Genomic DNA, 18,784 nt, shown 5'->3' on the forward strand with positions numbered 1-18,784 from the left:
AACTTACCAATCTTCTGAAAATGACATATCGGGCCCAATTTCCGATCACGCGATCGTTTGATCGCTTCCAGCACTCCGGTCAAACATACGTAGCAGGAAGTGAGGTAGCAAATACTTCCATGGTCATTTGTGTGCACCAAGAAAAAGGTAGACAGGCTGGAAACAACTTAGTTTATTTTTAACTATAAAACATGAAAAACAAGAAAATGTCAGCAGCAGGTTCACATGTTGTCTTCGTCCGAGTCATCTTCATCTTCTAGCGAGTCCTGAAAAAGACGAGACTGCATTAGACGCGATACAAAAAAGACATGAGTCGTGTTCGCGGATGCGTCACCTTGGCGTATTTTTCCGCCTCCTCCCTGACGTCCTTAGGGACGAGCACGTGTCTTCCGTTCGTGACTGAGAAAACAAGATGGAAGTGGTTATTTGTTGTGGCGATCGGTGCGTGGGCTGACGGTGACTGCTAGACGAGGGGGTATGGGGTCAGACAGCCAAGAGGAAGTGACATCACAGAAGTTCAGTCCTACAGCGAAACCATTTGGACTCTCATCATCCCTAGACACAAGGGAAGCGAAATGGCTCGCGTGCTTACTTTCTCCGACCCAGCTGAGCTCCAATTCGAAGGCTTTGTCCTTCACCTCATCGTGAATGATGTAGATGCTGGAAACGAACATCGTGGTTAGCAAGTAGAAGAAGCAGTTTAACATACAAGCGTCTCATAGCTATGAAAACAAGTGGATACCGTTTTCAAATAACAGTTTTTCGTGCGATACCCATAACTGTCATCTGCTGCCGACCTTCCACTTCAAATGGGAGTGGGTATCTACTAGTGATGGTCATTTTAATTCACAGCAAAACCATGAAAAGACTTGATTGCCCCTACATGTCCGCTAGGTGGCTGCTAAGCTAACTTCCCATCAAAGTTGATGTATTGACATTAAAATTAAGTCATAACTACCTCATTTTTCAACCCATTTAAAAAATATATATATATATCAGTGTCAAAGCATATGCTATTTTCCCTTGTCTGCCATTGACAGCGCTAGACATCCAAGTAGGAGGGTCGGCAATGTATACATTTTAAATGGACTGGATGTCTATATTGGGTATGTTTACATGGACAGATTTTTCAAATTCAAATTAGGATCGGATGCACCGTTTTCATGGACACTAAAAATATTGATCCGATTAGGACTTGCATGTCCATGCATCACACTTCGGGTGGGAACAAAATATTCTGCCATCCGCAGTTGGACAAAATTGCAAGTATTGCCTGTGTGGAGAAGGAAGTTTCTACGAATGGGGGTACACGAAGGAAAGTTCTCTCTCTCCCCGCGCCAGTAAGCATTTATTTACGCCGTAATCATGTTGCAGAAGTTATTTATGATGCAACTTGTTTCGCGCTTGTTACGCTCGTTTCACACATTTATTTTCTAAATGAAAAAAAAAAAAAAAAGTTCACAATTCAGTTGAATCTTTTCCAAACTGAGATGTGGAATTTATCAAATAGGTGTACTAGAGGAGTTCCAAAAAATCGATTATTACATGCATCGCGATTCGACACGTGACGATTCGATTACGATTCATAAAGGTTAAAAAACGATTATTTTCACTCCTAACAACGCTCGTAGCGAAACGAAATTCAAGACACGTCTGCGGCCCGGACACCGTTAACGGACGCACACACAACGTTATGATGGATGCTTCCAGTTACTGGAAGATAGATTTACTCCTTTTTAAAAGACTGGAAAATAAATTTGTGTATATGGCAGGCAGGACCAGAAGCCGGTCGCGCTTTTGTGCGCATTTTTAGAGCGAGAGGGGAAGAGAGATAGTTCTTTGCTCGTTGCTCCTTGCCTTTCAGATGACCAGCTGTAGTTTTAAGGCATTTCAATTAAAAAAAATATCCTGAGTGTGTTGCTAAGACCCGTGTGCATCTATAAGAGGTGAGTACAAGAACCCTCTTGTACTGTTTAGCCTTTATTGTTGTTGTTTTTGAGATGTTAATAGTTAGCGCCGAGCGCTAAGCTAATGAGCTAATTCGCTAACGTGTATTTCATATGCAGAACTTGTAAAACCATGATAAAGCACAGTGGTAACACTACAAACATGCGAAATAGAAAGAGAAGAAAGTGCGCGCGCTGTAATGAGTGTGAGTGTAGCAGTGTCAAGACCAGTTGAGATTTCCACCTGTTACTCCAAGAGGTAACACTGTGAAAACAAAGTATATTGGTTAAAAGAAGTCTTATTTCTAAAGACACTTTGTTTGTGTCCAGAAAATGTCGAATTCATTCCACCAGTGTAAATTTCATTGCATTGTTGAGAGAAATGAGTACTCCCTTTAAAATAGTTAAGCATTTTGCACTTTCTTGTAAAACGAAATAAATAAAAAAGCAGCTTAAGGGCAGCTTTTTGTTGTATGGGCATTATTCCATCTTTCCTGTTGAATCATAAGGATATTTTAAATAAATAATGGACATAAATTTGCTTGGCTGCTTTAGTAATCAGTGCTGCACGATGCATCGATAATCGTGATAACCGCGATAACCGCGATCATAGACGATATCGCGATAATCGATTAAAAATCAAATCGTGGCGTCCTGAATCGTAATCGAATCGAATCGTGGGGTGCCTAAGATGGCACACCCCTAAGGTGTACCGAAGTTCCACTGTATTTTATTTGACCCCAAAATTTTCTAAACATCCGTGTCAACTCACATTTTGGCAACCTCTTTGACCAGCTCCCTGCACGTCATGTCCTTCATCTGCAATACAAAAATATGTTACACAATGCCAGACGGAATCCACTTTAAAAAAAAAAAAAAAAAAGTAAATTAAAAAAACATTTAGATTTGTTTAACCCTTTAACACCAAACGTGTGGACTGCGACATGTTTACCCATATCATCTTTGAAACCACGTCACCCACGTGCCACTGGTTGGTCTCATTTTAAAGTGCGTAAATTGAGGTCCACGCCAGTTTTACTTCAAGTCAATCGACCAAGTAAAACGGGAGATAATGTCACTTGAGTTTTATTGCACTCATAAATAAGCATTAAGACACTGCATGGACCATGTGTTTATGTCCATATTTCTATCATTTCTTGTCCTTTTTCAAAACCGAAAGCACCACATCTCAGCGAGTGACAGCAGAGCGCAAATGGCAGAAGAGTGGTGAGTGGGCTGTTCATGTGCAAACTTTCTTGAGTCGCATGCCTGAAATATATTTGTATTATATTTGATTTTTTCTCTTCACTATCAATCTTTTCAATTTTTATATAGTTGCGTGTGTTCGAGAAGCTTCATTGCATGTATATATTTTTGATAAGGTGATGGGTACAATTCCTAACCTCACAAAGAGATATCCTCCAAACCTTTCTTATGTTAGATGACATACAGGTCCTTCTCAAAAAATTAGCATATTGTGATAAATTATTTTCTGTAATGTACCGATAAACATGAGACTTTCATATATTCTAGATTCATTACACACAACTGAAGTAGTTCAAGCCTTTTATTGTTTTAATATTGATGATTTTGGCAAAAAAGTCAAGAAAACTCAAAAATCCCAGCTCAAAAATTTGAATATTTCATCCAACGATACCAAAAAAGTCAACCTTCAATTATATCAGCTATGCACTCAATACTTGGTCGGGAATCCTTTTGCAGAAATGACTGCTTCAATGCGGAGTGGCATGGAGGCAATCAGCCTGTGGCACTGCTGAGGTGTTATGGAGGCCCAGGATGCTTTGATAGTGGCCTTAAGCTCATCCACAGTGTTGGGTTTGGTGTCTCTCAACTGCCTCTTCACAATATCCCACAGATTCTCTACAGGGTTCAGGTCAGGAGAGTTGGCAGGCCAATTGAGCACAATAATGCCATGGTCAGTATACCATTTACCAGTGGTTTTGGCACTGTGAGCAGGTGCCAGGTCGTGCTGAAAAATGAAATCTTCATCTCCATAAAGCTTTTCAGCAGATGGAAGCATGAAGTGCTCCAAAATCTCCTGATAGCTGGTTGCATTGACCCTGCCCTTGATAAAACACAGTAGACCAACACCAGCAGCTGACATGGCACCAGAGACCATCACTGACTGTGGGTACTTGAAACTGGACTTATTGCATTTTGGCATTTCCTTCTCCCATGTCTTCCTCCAAACTCTGGCACCTTGATTTCCGAATGAAATGCCAAATTTGCTTTCATCTGAAAAAAGTACTTTGGACCACTGAGCAACAGTCCAGTGCTGCTTCTCTGTAGCCCAGATCAGGCGCTTCTGCCGCTGTTTTAGGTTCAAAAGTGGCTTGACCTGGGGAATGCGGCACCTGTGGGCCATTTCCAGGTTTCTGCAGGTCCCCCAAGGTCTGGAATCAGCCCTTCTCCAGAATCTTTCTCAGGGTGCGGTCACCTCTTCTGGTTGTGCAGCGTTTCCTGCCACGCGCTTTCCTTCCCACAGACTTCCCACTGAGGTGCCTTGAACAGCCTATTCGTTCAGAAATTTCTTTCTGTGTCTTAGCCTCTTGCTTGAGGCTGTCCATGATGGCCTTCTGGAAGGCAGTCAGGTCGGCAGTCTCACCCATGTTTGCGGTTTTGAGTAATGAACCAGGCTGGGAGTTTTTAAAAGCCACAGGAATCTTTCGCATGTGTTTTGAGTTAATTCGTTGATTCAGATGATTGCGTTAGTAGCTTTTTTAGAGTACCTTTTCATTATATGCTAATTTTTTGAGATAGGGATTTTTGGGCTTTCTCGACTTTTTTGCCAAAATCATCAATATTAAAACAATAAAAGGCTTGAACTACTTCAGTTGTGTGTAATGAATGTAAAATATATGAAAAAGTAACGTTTATCAGTACATTACAGAAAATAATCAACTTTATCACAATATGCTATTTTTTTTTTAGAAGCACCCGTATATATACATACATACATACATACATACATACATACATACATATATATACATATATACACACACACACACAGTTGTGGTCAAAAGTTAACATACACTTGTGAAGAACATAATGTCATGGCTCTCGAGTTTCCAGTTATTTCTACAACTCTTGATTTTTCTCCGATAGAGTGATTGGAACAGATACTTCTTTGTCACAAAAAACATTCATGAAGTTTGGTTCTTTTATGACTTTATTATGGGTTAACAGAAAAAGTGATCAAATCTGCTGGGTCAAAAATATACATACATGGATCTGAAAAAGCGAATCATTGACTTGAACAAGTCAGGAAAGTCACTTGGAGCCATTTCAAAGCAGCTGCAGGTCCCAAGAGTAACAGTGCAGTACAGCAGTGTCCACAGTCAAGCGTATTTTGCATCTCCATGGACTGAGAGGCTGCCGTGCAAGAAGGAAGCCCTTGCTCCAAAAGCAGCACCTTAAGGCTCGACTGAAGTTTGCTGCTGATCACATGGACAAAGATAAGACCTTCTGGAGGAAAGTTCTGTGGTCAGACGAAACAAAAATCGAGCTGTTTGGCCACAATGCCCAGCAATATGTTTGGAGGAGAAAAGGTGAGGCCTTTAACCCCAAGTACACCATATCTACCGTCAAGCACGGTGGTGGTAGTATTATGCTGTGGGGCTGTTTTGCTGCCAATGGAACTGGTGCTTTACAGAGAGTAAATGGGATAATGAAGAAGGAGGATTACCTTCAAATTCTTCAAGATAACCTAACGTCATCAGCCCGAAGATTGGGTCTTGGGAGCAGTTGGGTGTTCCAACAGGACAATGACCCCAAACAAACATCAAAAGTGGTAATGGAATGGCTAAATCAGGCTAGAATTAAGGTTTTCGAATGGCCTTGACTTAAACCCCATTGAGAACTTGTGGACAATGCTGAAGAAACAAGTCCATGTCAGAAAGCCATCAAATTTAACTGAACTGCACCAATTCTGTCATGAGGAGTGGTCAAAGATTCAACCAGAAGCTTGCCAGAAGCTTGTGGATGGCTACCAAAAGCGCCTAATTGAAGTGAAAATGGCCAAGGGACATGTTACCAAATATTAGCGCTGCTGTATGTATATTTTTGACCCAGCAGATTTGATCACTTTTTTCTGTTCACCCATAATAAAGTCATAAAAGAACCAAACTTCATGAATGTTTTTTGTGACAAAGACGTATCTGTTCCAATCACTATATCAGAGAAAAATCAGAGTTGTGGAAATAACTGGAAACTCAAGAGAACCATGACATTATGTTCTTCACAAGTGTATGTAAACTTTTGACCACAACTGTATATATATTCACTATTTTGCACTGTATATAGCCTATTTTGAGCATAGTATGTGTAAAGGCCAAAAACGCCTATGACCATACCTGCTGTTTGTGTTGAATTGTCAAACATAAAACTATTCAGTCTCATTTTGTTCGGTTGAATGTTTATTCTGACAAGTTGAATAAATTATCAAGCTTCAAAATGGTTGGTCGAGCATGTTTGGTTGTCAATGGGACATCAACATTACAAATTTTCACAAAGGATTTTGAGATTTTTTTGTCTTTTTGGGTCGAAAATGTTGATAATTGGTCAGTGAAGAAAACAACACTTTGGACATGAAGATTATGGTGTCCGGAAAAAAGGGACACAACCTGGTCATTGTGTACAATTTTTCTTTAAAATATAAAGGCAACATTAAAGGCATGCAAATTTGGCCAGAATAGGCTTAGGTGTTAAAGGGTTAAAATTACAAAAATAAACTGATATCATCACACATTTTGCAGAAATTCACATGGGTCCAAATTTCCTTAATTTTTTTTTTTGAAAATTAAATCTTAAACCTGACAGTAAGGGCGGCACAATCTGAAAATGTGGAGTCTTTGTAGTAACAAAAGAAAAATCTAAATGCGGCGCTGCCATAGATTTGTCAAAATTGCGGATTTTAAATTCTTGCGGTTTTTATTTGGTGCTGATTGACCACGGAACAACGATAGTATTGTTTTAGTTTGATGGTAAAAAAAAACATATATACACACTTGCGCAACATGACAACGGGCGCTGCAGCTCTTTCTATTTAGTCATCACTCTACAAAAATGGGAAAAATTCCGTTGATAATTCTCTTCATGGTGACCCTTCCAAAGATTTCTGACGAAAACAACAAATATAAAAGCAACTGCGAGAGTTAGATGACGAACTTAAGACGTTACAAGTGCTACAACGCTGACGTGTAGAGACCACACGTCATTTGCGGGCTCGACTGAATACAAAATAAATATACGGAAAGCCCCCCAAACTCTTTTACGACGAGGAAGACTTTGGAGATATTTCATTTTCGTCCAAGGAGGAAGCAAGCGTCTAAGAAGAGGACAATAATTATGTTGATTTTGCCATAGTTGAATTCCCCACCCCTTGTACTCTAGATATTATAAACCTGTTTTGTATGCATACAACTTCATGTTTATCTGTTCAATCCATTTGAAGTGGGACGGATGTCTGCAAACGAACAGCCGACAGCCCTCCATCCTGCTTCAAATGGATTAAAAGTTTACAGGTGATAAACTCATTTCAGTTGACGGCAAAAGCATCAAAAAGACCTTTCATGGCCCCTACCAAAATGGTCTCAGGGCAGCCATGGTAAGGGCAATGCTCCTATCACAGTCAATGGCTTACCGCACGCAGTCTATTTTTAGACCGTGACGTCGCATCGTAAAGCGGAAGTAAAGCCGAAGTGGGACATTATAGACCCGCCCTCGCGTAGACCCAACGTAAAAAGTGCTACTTTTCTCCGGTAATCTTTCAAAAACGAACATGCCCATCACGCATTGCTTTTTTGGATCTTGTAGAAACGGCTCTATACATTACGACACATGAAGGATGTTTTCTTCCTACGTTTCCGGAAACCAAAAACTCGGGAGGAAAAAATGTAAAGACCGAATCAACTTGCGCGGACTTTAACACCAGCTCGGCGAATCCATTCACGTTTCATATGCAGTAAACATTATGTTGGGTTGGCATGGTCTTTCAGAGGACAAAGAGGTAAGCCATTTTTATATTTTTAACTTTTTTTTTTTTTTTGCGTAACGTTGTGCCATACTGCTTCTGTCTGACAATGAATGACCTGAAAAGAATTACAATGGTATCTGACTGCCACTGTTACCGTTTCTGTTATATTATATATATATATATATATATATATATATATATATATATATATATATATATATATATATATATATATATATATATATATATATATATATATATATATATATATATAAACAACTTTAGTAAGGGGGAAGTGTAAATAAATTATAGGATTAAGATGTGTTATCAATGAAAAAATTAAAAGTGTTCGTTGGCTGTCAGTGAGTAGCATTTGCGATCGCTACACAAAGCTAACTAAATTACCCCCAAGAACGGTAAGAGACGTAGGACAACCAGAGGATATATAAGAAAGACAGGGCTGATGGTAAAGGATAGCTTGTTGAAACAGGAGAATGTCACTGTCAGTCGCGTCGATAAAAAGCTAAAGCTATGCTTAGGTCGGCTCGTTTTTTTCGTCTTTTTCAGCCTTCGACACTAAAGCCATCTCTTTAACTTAACATTTTTATGTTCTTCCACATCTTTGCCAGTCAATTTGGCACCAGGCACATCATTTTTGGAGAGAATTGGTAGGTTTAGCTCTGTAAACATCTCCTTCGTACACGATTTCCATTCATTTCCTATTAGGGACAAACGATGGCTTGTCCCTACTTAGCAACAGTAGCTAATGTCATGAATATTAATGAGCGGAAGTGACGTGTTGCTTGCGGTACGCCATTCATTCACATTTAAATGACGTTATAACCATCTTATTTCTCAATCCATTTTTTAAAAACATGTCAAAGCATTTACTCTTTGTCTGCCAATGACAGCGCCAAATGTTCAATCCATTTGAAGAGGAAAGGTTTGCAGCGAATAACCAAGCATTCCTTTGCTGCCAACTTCCTTTTGCAAACGGACTGGACGTCTACTAGCGATAAATGTATTTGCGGAAGGATAATTGGATGCCACACATCTGAGCCACTCACCTGCAGTTTTTCAATTTCTGTCTTGGCGGCTTGTTTGGCTTTTCCGATCGCACACCCCCAATAACCCTGAAACAAACACCCGCGCGTTAATAAGTGTTGATCTAGGTGCGCACGTCCACAAAACTTGCTCGCGTGGAGTCAGACAGCCAAGAGAAAATGGTGACATCACGTGACATCAGCCCGATAAGCGAAACCTTCTCTGCATCATCACTCTGACAATTTCAATTTTTTTCAACGATGGAGCGGAGTACTCACGTATGAGACGCCCGAGGGGTCCACCATGTAGAGCTGCGGTCCGTCGTCTTTGTCATGAGAGCCCAAGATGAAGCTACGGGCGACAATGCGCATCAGTCAGTCGGGTGAGCAGTCCCGGTCGGCCGGCGGGGACTCACCTGCAGCCAAACGGCCGCACGGCGCTGTAGAGTGTGTAGGCGTGCACGTACATGGCCACGCGTTCAGACAAGTGCTGTGGAGTCAATAAATACTGTAAATTTAAACTTTTTATAGGGCCAGTGCAGTCTATGGCCAGTGACAATTTTATAGTAAGTTAAAAAAAAAAAAATTCCTTTGTCGGGCAGTCACTGAATTCATTGGCTGTCATTTGCCACTTTTACATGGAGCCAAATATTCCAATTACAATCGGAATATTTGTTCAAACCGAATAAATGTGTTCCATATAAACACCTCATTCGGAATGAACAGGCCCAAACCGAATGGAATTTCATTCCGATTCACAGGGGTGGAATATTCCTTTTCCCAAACCGATTAGAAGTAAAATTATATCATGTAAACAGGGAAGCGGAATGGTGTCTGGTTGCGTTCTTTCTGCACATGCCGGAGCAAAGTGCGTGGTGATGTCACTTTGTGACGTAAGTAACGTCACTTGCAACATGGCTTCCAAGCACAGCGCACCTAATTGGAGTCCGGCGGAAAGATTGTATTTAATTCAAACTTTAAAAGAATTGAATATAATTGCTCGCTTAGACGGGCGTAAAACGAGGAACAGTGAACTATTTAAAAAAGTTCACGAGAGGTTACACGAAGCCGGAATAGACCGGAGCGTTGACCAGATTAGAAACCGGTGGAAAACCGGCTACTACAAGGCAAAAGAGCAAAACAGCAGAAGCGGATACGACCCCACAAACACAACAAGTGGCTAAAGTTACAACAGCAGCACTCCAACGATCGATCTCCATGTTTTGCAACGTGACGTTTTGTTTTGATTAATCTGCGCATGTCAGACGGCAGTTGTCAAACGTCCTTTCGGAATAAAGGCAGTCACATGTAAACGCTGGATCGGAATAGATGAAGTGACATGTAAACAGCTGATCTGAAATTTCCATTCGGAATGATTTGAATCGGTATGAATAAAAGTCAGCATGTAAACGTGGCTATTGACGCTGCTAGATGTAAAATCCATTTCGATTGGAGGGGATCAAATCAACAGCGACCTGGAAATGGCCTAAAATAAGGCTGCAACAACTAATCCATTAAAATCGATTAATAAATTAGTTGCCAACTAATTTGATGATTGATTTTTTGCCGGCAGCTATGAGTACTGCCGTTTGGGTTCTAGAGGACTTCCAAAAAATCGATTATTACATGCATCACGATTCGTCACATGACGATTCGATTACGATTCATAAAGGTTCAAAAATGATGTTTTTCCCTCATAACTTTATGGCAGCCGCTCGTAGCAGAACGAAATTTAAGACATGTCTGCCGCCGGGCACCGTTAACAGGCGTGCGCACGTTATGATGGATGCTGCTGGTTACTGAGAGAGAGACTTACTCCTTTTTAAAAGACTGGAAAATAAATGTGTGTATGCGAGAGGCAGGTACAGAAGCGCAACCCGGTGGTCGCGCTTTTGTGCGCAAGTTAGTTTTTTAGAGCAAGAGGGGAAGAGAGAGAGTTCGTTGCTCCTTGTCATTTAGACATATTAGTTTTAAGGTATTTCGATTGAAAAATGTCCTGAGTGTGTTGCTAAGACCCGTGTGCATCTAGAAGAGGTGAGTACACGAACCCTCTTGTACTGTTTAGCCTTATTGTTGTTGTTTTTGAGATGTTAATAGTTAGTAGTGGTGCAACGGATCATTATTGGTCCGAGATCCGTTCGGATCAACGTCATCGGTTCGGTACACATGTGATCCGCGGATTGATTTCTGAGAGAAAAAAAAAGTGCTTCGGGCGCACAAACTTGTGTAGAGCGGAGAAAGAGGGGAGCAGAGTGCACAGTGCAGCGTCGCATACATGGCAAGCGGAGGAAAGGAGGAGCTTGAACGCCGCGCTAAACTTAAATCCCCTGTATGGGCGCATATTGGTTTCCCTGTCAAGTACGATGACAAAGGAAAAAGGTCACTGGACAAAACCGCGACAGTGTGTACGCATTGTGGCATAAGAAGCCATATGACAGCGGAAACACATCCAGTATGTTCACGTGCTAGAAGCGACATCACCCGGGTGTTTTACTGACCGAAGAAAACGTGGCAAACAACCGCGCATCACCGACCATTTAAGCAGCCTGTTCCTGCACAATCCGACCGGACATCACTAAATATATCAGTGTGTTTATAACGGCAGACATGAGACAATATTCAGTTGTGCAAAACGAGGGCTTTAAATACATGTTGAAAGTGCTTGAGCCATTGCCTGGCTCTGCCAGACTTTTCTCCCTGTATTTTTCAAACACTGAGAGAAATAGTCTGGGAACCATCCCATTAACAGCCTTTTCGAGCAGGTACAAAATCAATCGACAAATCAGATTCGTTTATTTGCGTGACGTGTTTTTAACGAGCAACGTCACTCTTGCGCGTCGGAAGTCGTCTCCACAACAAAGCTGAACAGGAGAGCCGAGAATATGTTCCAATCCAAGGTAAAATCAGTTTTAAATTACCAAAAACACATCGACACGAGTCATTGACAAGTCTGTCCCGCGCTAGCCATGTTGAATAAACTCCGCTCTCCTCGTACGTTTACTTCCGCGCGCAAGTCCCTGGTCCTGCCCTCGTCGCTTTAATAACGTGACGTCTGACCTGCCCGTCGCTGATTGGTCCACTCCGCTGTCTGTTTGCTGTGGCTTGCTCCGCCCTGGAAATTGTATCCGCGGGAATGGTGGCCAGACTCAATAGCTGGAACAGCGGTGAGTCTGGTGTACCAGGCTACTTGAGCCACGCTACGACATCCCATCGCGAACACACTTTAGAGAAAAGATTGTGCCAAATCTCTACGAAGGAGAGAAGAAAAACGTTGTGAATGAACTATCCCGGGCGTCAACTGTTGCGCTCAAGACGGACGGGTGGACGTCCAGTGGAAGGGAGAGTTTATGTGACGATAACCGCTCACTTTATCACACCAGAGTGGGAGATGAAAAGTCCAGTGCTGCAGACACGCCCCCTCTATGAGAGTCACACAGGCACTCATCTTGCGCAGGTACTGACACAAGCATTGGAAGAATGGAAGATACGGAGGCCCAGTACTAATATCCCAGTAACAACTGATAATGCAAAAAAAATCAAATAAATGCAGTGAAGGAGGCAGGACTGGGTGCACAAATAGGGTGCTTTGCACATGTAGTGAATTTGGCATCACAAAAGGGAGTCTCGGTCAATAAAATGGACCATCTCCTTCTATTTTATTAGTGGTCATTGGAACCAATATTAAAAGGAGATGTGCATTTCTATGTTGCTGTTGCACTTTAAGTTATAATTTTGTTAAAAAGAAGATATTATGCCTTGTGCACTACTTTTCTATATTCTAATTTAATAATTTTAGTTTTCACTAAACAAACAAAAAAATAATATATGGTGTTTTTTTTTTTTTTTGCTTTTCGCTGATCCGAAAAATGATCCGATCCGTGACTCTTGATCCGAGGAACGATCCGATCCGTGAGTTTTGTGATCCGTTGCACCCCTAATAGTTAGCGCCGAGCGCTAAGCTAATTAGCTAATTCGCTAATGTGTATTTTATATGCAGAACGTACAAAACCACAAATAAGTACAGCGGTAACACTACAAACATGCGAAATAGTACAGAATTCTGTGAAAACAAAGTATATTGGTTAAAAGAAGTCTTATTTCTAAAGACACTTTGTTTCCAGAAAATGTGGAATTCATTCCACCTGTGTAAATGTTATTGTATTGTTGAGAGAAATAAGTACTCCCTTTAAAATGGTTTATGTTTTTGCACTTTCTTGTAAAATAAATAAATAAATAAAAAAGTAGCTTAAAGGCAACTTTTTGTCGTATGGGCATGTTTCCATCGTTCCTGTTGAATCATTAGGATATTTTAAATAAATAATGGACATAAATTTGCTTGGCTACTGCATTTAGTAGTAATGTACAATGCACCGATAATCGTCATTTAATAATCGGATCGTAGCACCCTGAATCGTAATCGAATTGAATTGTGGGGTGCAAAGCGATTATGCAAATCGGTGTATTAAATGTGTTTGGATTGTGTTTGGGAGAAGAATATTAGCACTTAAGTTATTGTTAGACAGTAAAGTTTTCCGATTTCTTGTTATAAAGAAACCACACACATAAACCTATTCAAATAACACCTTAGAATCTCCTTTCAACAAAAAATTCCAATCTAAATGTAAATTGTCATACAAGAGAGCGTGCTTTTAAAGTGGATTTGGATTGTATTTATGAACAACTGTTGGATAAAGAAAACTGATTTATTACAGTCTGCCTCCTCCTTATTCAATTTTGTTGTTTAGTTTGTTTAAAGAAAATAAATGAGTCAGTGACACAATTTATATCAGAGATTTGCCCACCAAAAAAAAAAAAATGTCAATCAGCAGCTATTTTTTATTTTTATTTGAATGAACGGGACTTTGGTCTGATTTATGCATGGAGAAATTCTTTTTTTGTTTCTCCTCAGAACCTTTATTAAACTTTAACAAGTTTAATGTACTTAAAACATTACAGTTGTAGACTACAGTTAAGTCAGGAAGCTGTAATAAAATATTTTTGAAGGAAATAGTCATCCATTCTGTCTTGTTACTTACAACATGCCTAACATCAACTTCAAGTTAAATGTGAAGGTAATTTAAAAAGGTGACATTTATCAGATTAATCGTTTAATCATCTGATAATAATAATCATTAGTTGCAGCCCTACCTAAAATGTACAGGAAGTGACCCATAAGTTTCCCAAAACAAACAGGAAGTGATACAGAAAAGCCCCAAAATCCACACGAAATGATACAAAACGTATCGGAAATGACCCCGGAACACCCCAAAATGTCCTATACCCCACAATGAGTTCAATGAATGCCCTACAAATGGTTAGAAAGGGACAATGCAGAACGAGGCTGTGATTTTTCAATGTTAGCGTGTGAGGTCTACCTTAAGAGGGATGTCGTGGCCGTAGTTGGAGCGGAAGTTGGAGGCTTCGTCACGGGCAACCTCAGCTAGTGAGCGCGCGTCCGCCAGGAGGCCCGCCACGGCCTGGGGAGGGAGGGGCACCAGACTGTCACAAACAGGAAGTACTCTTGCAGTAGGGCTTGTTCCAACCCATTTTGACTGAGAAGGGCTAATAGCATTAATTGAGTGATGATCAGTGACAATATTTATTGATTTTAAATTAATTGAACATTTTGAATCATTTTGCAATCATTTTTTGTTCACAATCCTATACTGCAAACATTTTCCAATTCTTATTAGAGAAGTGTTTGCTATTTTGTATGTCTGAACTTTAATTCTACGGCATGTTGATGACCAATAAACATCTGTGAAAGGAACTGGAGTCTCATTTCCAATCAACACGCACGTGTGACGATCGTACGCGGCACACGCACGTGGCGATAAATCACAGCCGGGAAAATTGCAGACCTTATCTTTATTTACCAACCGATAAATTGACTTATTGCATTATCGTGACAAGACTTAGGCTGCCCTAACATGTGTAGTGTGTTAGAATCGGAAAATGTTTAGGTCTTCATCTTACTTCCCCAGAAATAGCAGTAAATATTTGTATCATGGAGTGTTGCCTCAAGTCACGAGACGTTGTGCGCACGTGTAGTTACCATGCCAACGTGTCTGTCAATGTTGAAGATGCGTTTGTTTGAGCCTTCCTCATATAGTTTGGACAACACCAACTTCTCCACTCCAAACACAACGCCGTCTTTACAGCGGATCCCGATGGCTGTGCTGAATATAAGCACCAACATTGTTTTTTTATTGTTTGTTTGTTTTTTAATTTGGACACCGTATGGCCACTCTGCTTACCTGCTGTTCTCCACAGCCTTGATGGCATACTCCACCTGGAAAACTCGCCCGTCAGGAGAGAAGGTGGATGCCGACAGGTCGTACTGGAATGGAAATTTGAAACTGACATTTATTTGTCTTCTCTCAGTGCTGTTCTTTTCCATTCATTGATGATGATAGAAATTGGATCGTGTGCCTGTTAGGAGGTGGGAATCTTGGGGCACCTCACGATTCGATTACAATTCAGAGGATATGATTCGATTATAATTGATTATTGATGCACAACCCCCCCCCCCCATAGCCATTAGCTGCTTTCAATGTTTCATACATTAGTTACAAAAATAGTACAAAATCCTCTCAGGCTTAAACAAACTACTACTTCAGTATCAAGTTAACAGTTCAAAAAAGTAAATAAAATGCTCAAGTCCCCATTCTGTATCAGCAGCTTTAAACTACATTCAATCTTAAACAGAATAAATCGTAGGATTTTTGCAGAAATATATTTTTATATAACTAAAAGTGAACTCGGGTATAAATGAAAGACAATTTGTACTAATACTTCAATACAAATGGCTAAAAAAAGGTGCTTTTTTGCTTTAAGTCACGTGTGCCTTCAGCTCCCACTCATCGGTTATGAAATGGGCTCTTACTATAACAAACCATTAGGGGGGTACAGATGTCCACGCATCACACTTACTGGCGACGCTCTACATTCGACAGCGATGACATGTTTTTTACTTTTGTCTGCTTGTAGAGAGTGGGTGTTCTGCAATTCCTTGCTACTCGGCGAGACGTCTACGCCATGCTCATTGCTCAAGCGTCCGCTCACATGCGCACATCGGTTGAAAGCGGCGAGTACTCGCTATTTTTGTTTTGTTTTTATTACATTTTCATTGCGTCAAAAATACTTTTGGATGTATTTCCCTGTCATATGTTTAACCATTGTCTTTTTTTGTGGTAGTGTTCAAGCAAAATGTTGATCTCTTGACCGCATTAGTCACGTAGCGTATTTAAACCGTTCTTATTTGATAGAACTACATTTAGGCATTTTCTTAAGGCATTTTTTAGTACGATCTGCCTGTATGCATCTAAACAAAACATGTTTAGAGCGCACGGTAGTACTTTGGGTGTCAAATTCGCCTCATGTAGACGTTTCTCCAATGTAGCACATTTTGGCAGAACACCAGGACTGCCATGTCAGTGAAACGGCGTCGAGACGGGATGACATACCTCGGCTTGCTTTCAACATTATTCAAAATCCCCTATTTTCTACAAGAGGATTTTCTTGTAGAATCCAAAATAATTCCACACGTCTGCTTTTAAATTTTTAGGAGCAGGTCTGATCTCACGGAGAGGTTGGTTGGTTAGGTCGGCCATGCTTGTTGCAGTTTTGAATCTAGCAGCACGAGTAGTGGATGTTTACTCTCGGTCCGTTCCTCATTGCAATCCGAAGACCACGCTGATTGTGTTTTAGTTCCGCTTTACTTAGCATATTCAAATAATCGGAATATGGATGTTTGTGAATCTTTCTTGAATCTTCAGTGGCCGAATCGCGAATAATCTAAGAATCGGAAATTTCACACATCTTTACTGTTAATACATTCAGGGTACCATCAAATATCGTATCTGGATGCAACATTTCAGGACTGATACTTTAGACATCCCTATTTCGTGTTAATTCTATGGCATTTTCAAGTGTCTTCATGTTCATTGGTCATTATGTTGGTTTTGTGTCATTTCGTGGCATTTCAGGGTATTCCAGGTCACTTTGTGTTCAATAATCAATTTGTTGGTTTTGGGTCACTTCATTCATTTTGGGGCATTCTGGGGGTCACTTCCTGTACATTATTTTTTTTTATCCTTTTCTATTTATGTTTGGCAATTTCCGGGTCACTTGCTGTTGATTTAGGGACATTTCTGGGTCACTTCTTTTCCAAGCCAATTGCTGTTGGTTTTTGGGTACTTACAGGTCACTACTTCTGTACGGTAATTACTACTCTTAGTACTGTACGTCTGTCACTGTTGATGGCACGATTGCTTGTCAGTGGCAGTGAATGCTTTCACACCAGGACTACAATAATAGGCCAGGACGACTAAACAGACCTATGTTTGTGAAGCTCGTTATAATAAAACTAGTTTACAGGCAGTCTGGGTACATCCAATATGGCGAACGCGCTGACGCAGCACCTTAGCAACGCGCTCAATGCAGGACGATTTCATTGGCCGATTGCGTTAATAAACCACACTAACTTCCAAAATGCACGAGCGTGATTGCCTACTTTTACCGTAAATTGTAGCTATTTACTAGCTTAACAACAACAAGACAGTAATTATATTTTTAGTTTCGTATCAACCGTTTGCGCTAGGCCGGCCTCCATACTGTGAAGTGACTCAGCAGGCTAACGGCTAACTAGCTAGACCAAGACTGCTTCTTTTACTTTCGGTGTGACTTATGAATGAAATACTCTCCCTAGACAAATTCTAATAAAGCGAATGGTTACAGTTACAAATTAAAATATTTCATGGAAGGGAAAAAACTTACCCCGGTACCGATGGAGCTCATTTTGACACCAACTGTTGGTCCAGCGTGAAAGTGCAAAAGCTACAGAAACGAAACTCCGTTTGGCTCTATTATCAAACCTGCAGTAATCACGTAAATGCATCCGACCAACCTTTCACAATAATGGCCTCTTACGTAGGATATTACGTTTAAGATTTGGATGATTTGAGTGAATAGCTATTGTTAAAAACATAGAAATACAATATAGCATACACGGAAGTTCAAGACCAAAAGTTTTCCAGTCAGAACCTTTAGAGAAAATAAACGGCTTTTAAAATGAAATATTCACGTCCGGTGTGACAGTTTTCCGGATGTCATTTCTTCTGCCGCCTGCTGCCGCTGAGTGTTACTACACCCATGTTTTATTCATTACATACTGTAGATACGCATCTTACATAGTAAACGCTCTTTTAAAAAATCTATACCGTACAAAAGTATATATATTTTTTAAAAAACTTATACTCGATAAAATAAAAAACTAATGTACATTTTCTTCATGAAACCAGTCATCCAATCCTGTGGCTCTTAAAATCTCTTTAAATGTGTTTTATCACGGTTAGCCGTCCAATTCGTGTGAACTGGGAGGGTTGGCAGCGAATGAAGACAATGTTAGGCAAGTACCAATGAAAACGCCAAAATATCCTCCATTACTATCAAGAGTAGTGCAAAATCTGACAAATTTCTTTTGCAATCAAGTATTGTATCCAGATACATTTCAGTATCAGTACTTTTGACAGCTTATTTCCTATTGATTTGAGGGGAATTCCCGGGTCACTTCATGTTCTTTTGGGGTACTTACTGGTCACTTGCTGTACATTTTTAGAGCATTATGGGCACTTCCTATTGATTTTACCTCATGACAACTTCATGGTAAGCAAAAACAAATAACCGAGCATTGATACTATTGCAATCAAATATTCTACCTGGATACAACGTTTCAGTACCAATACCCCTTTCTTACCTCTTTTGTAGTGGTGTTGGAATATAAAAATCATTTAAAA

General features: G+C 40.3%; 1 protein-coding gene and 2 non-coding genes across 3 annotated transcripts; all 3 read right to left on the reverse strand.

The window, feature by feature from the left end:
* Nucleotides 1-157: 157 nt before the first annotated feature.
* psma3 (proteasome 20S subunit alpha 3) lies at nucleotides 158-18,022 on the reverse strand. Its single transcript, XM_057859889.1, has 11 exons — nucleotides 17,766-18,022; nucleotides 15,245-15,327; nucleotides 15,043-15,166; nucleotides 14,363-14,464; nucleotides 9,404-9,477; nucleotides 9,267-9,339; nucleotides 9,012-9,077; nucleotides 2,719-2,765; nucleotides 593-660; nucleotides 335-399; nucleotides 158-266 (listed from the first exon to the last, which is right to left on the reverse strand). Exons 1-11 carry the CDS (start codon nucleotides 17,784-17,786, stop codon nucleotides 222-224), a joined length of 768 nt encoding a protein of 255 aa, XP_057715872.1. The 5' UTR covers nucleotides 17,787-18,022; the 3' UTR covers nucleotides 158-221.
* LOC130931576 (small nucleolar RNA SNORD53/SNORD92) lies at nucleotides 480-557 on the reverse strand. The gene has a single exon (XR_009067250.1). It is a non-coding gene; the product is annotated as a small nucleolar RNA SNORD53/SNORD92 (small nucleolar RNA).
* Nucleotides 9,146-9,227, reverse strand: LOC130931580 (small nucleolar RNA SNORD53/SNORD92). Its single transcript, XR_009067254.1, has one exon. It is a non-coding gene; the product is annotated as a small nucleolar RNA SNORD53/SNORD92 (small nucleolar RNA).
* Nucleotides 18,023-18,784: the final 762 nt, after the last annotated feature.

Source organism: Corythoichthys intestinalis, chromosome 15 (assembly GCF_030265065.1).
Source record: "Corythoichthys intestinalis isolate RoL2023-P3 chromosome 15, ASM3026506v1, whole genome shotgun sequence".
Lineage (NCBI taxonomy): Eukaryota > Metazoa > Chordata > Actinopteri > Syngnathiformes > Syngnathidae > Corythoichthys > Corythoichthys intestinalis.

Bases quoted from the DNA above. Each gene is read 5' to 3' on its own strand.
- psma3 (XM_057859889.1), bottom strand. From the start codon at position 17,786: ATGAGCTCCATCGGTACCGGG. The intron at 9,478-14,362 runs GTAGACCTCACA...TTGACTCCACAG, and splicing joins GCCACGACATCCCTCTTAAG to CACTTGTCTGAACGCGTGGC. The intron at 267-334 runs GTGACGCATCCG...CGTCTTTTTCAG, and splicing joins AGGCGGAAAAATACGCCAAG to GACTCGCTAGAAGATGAAGA.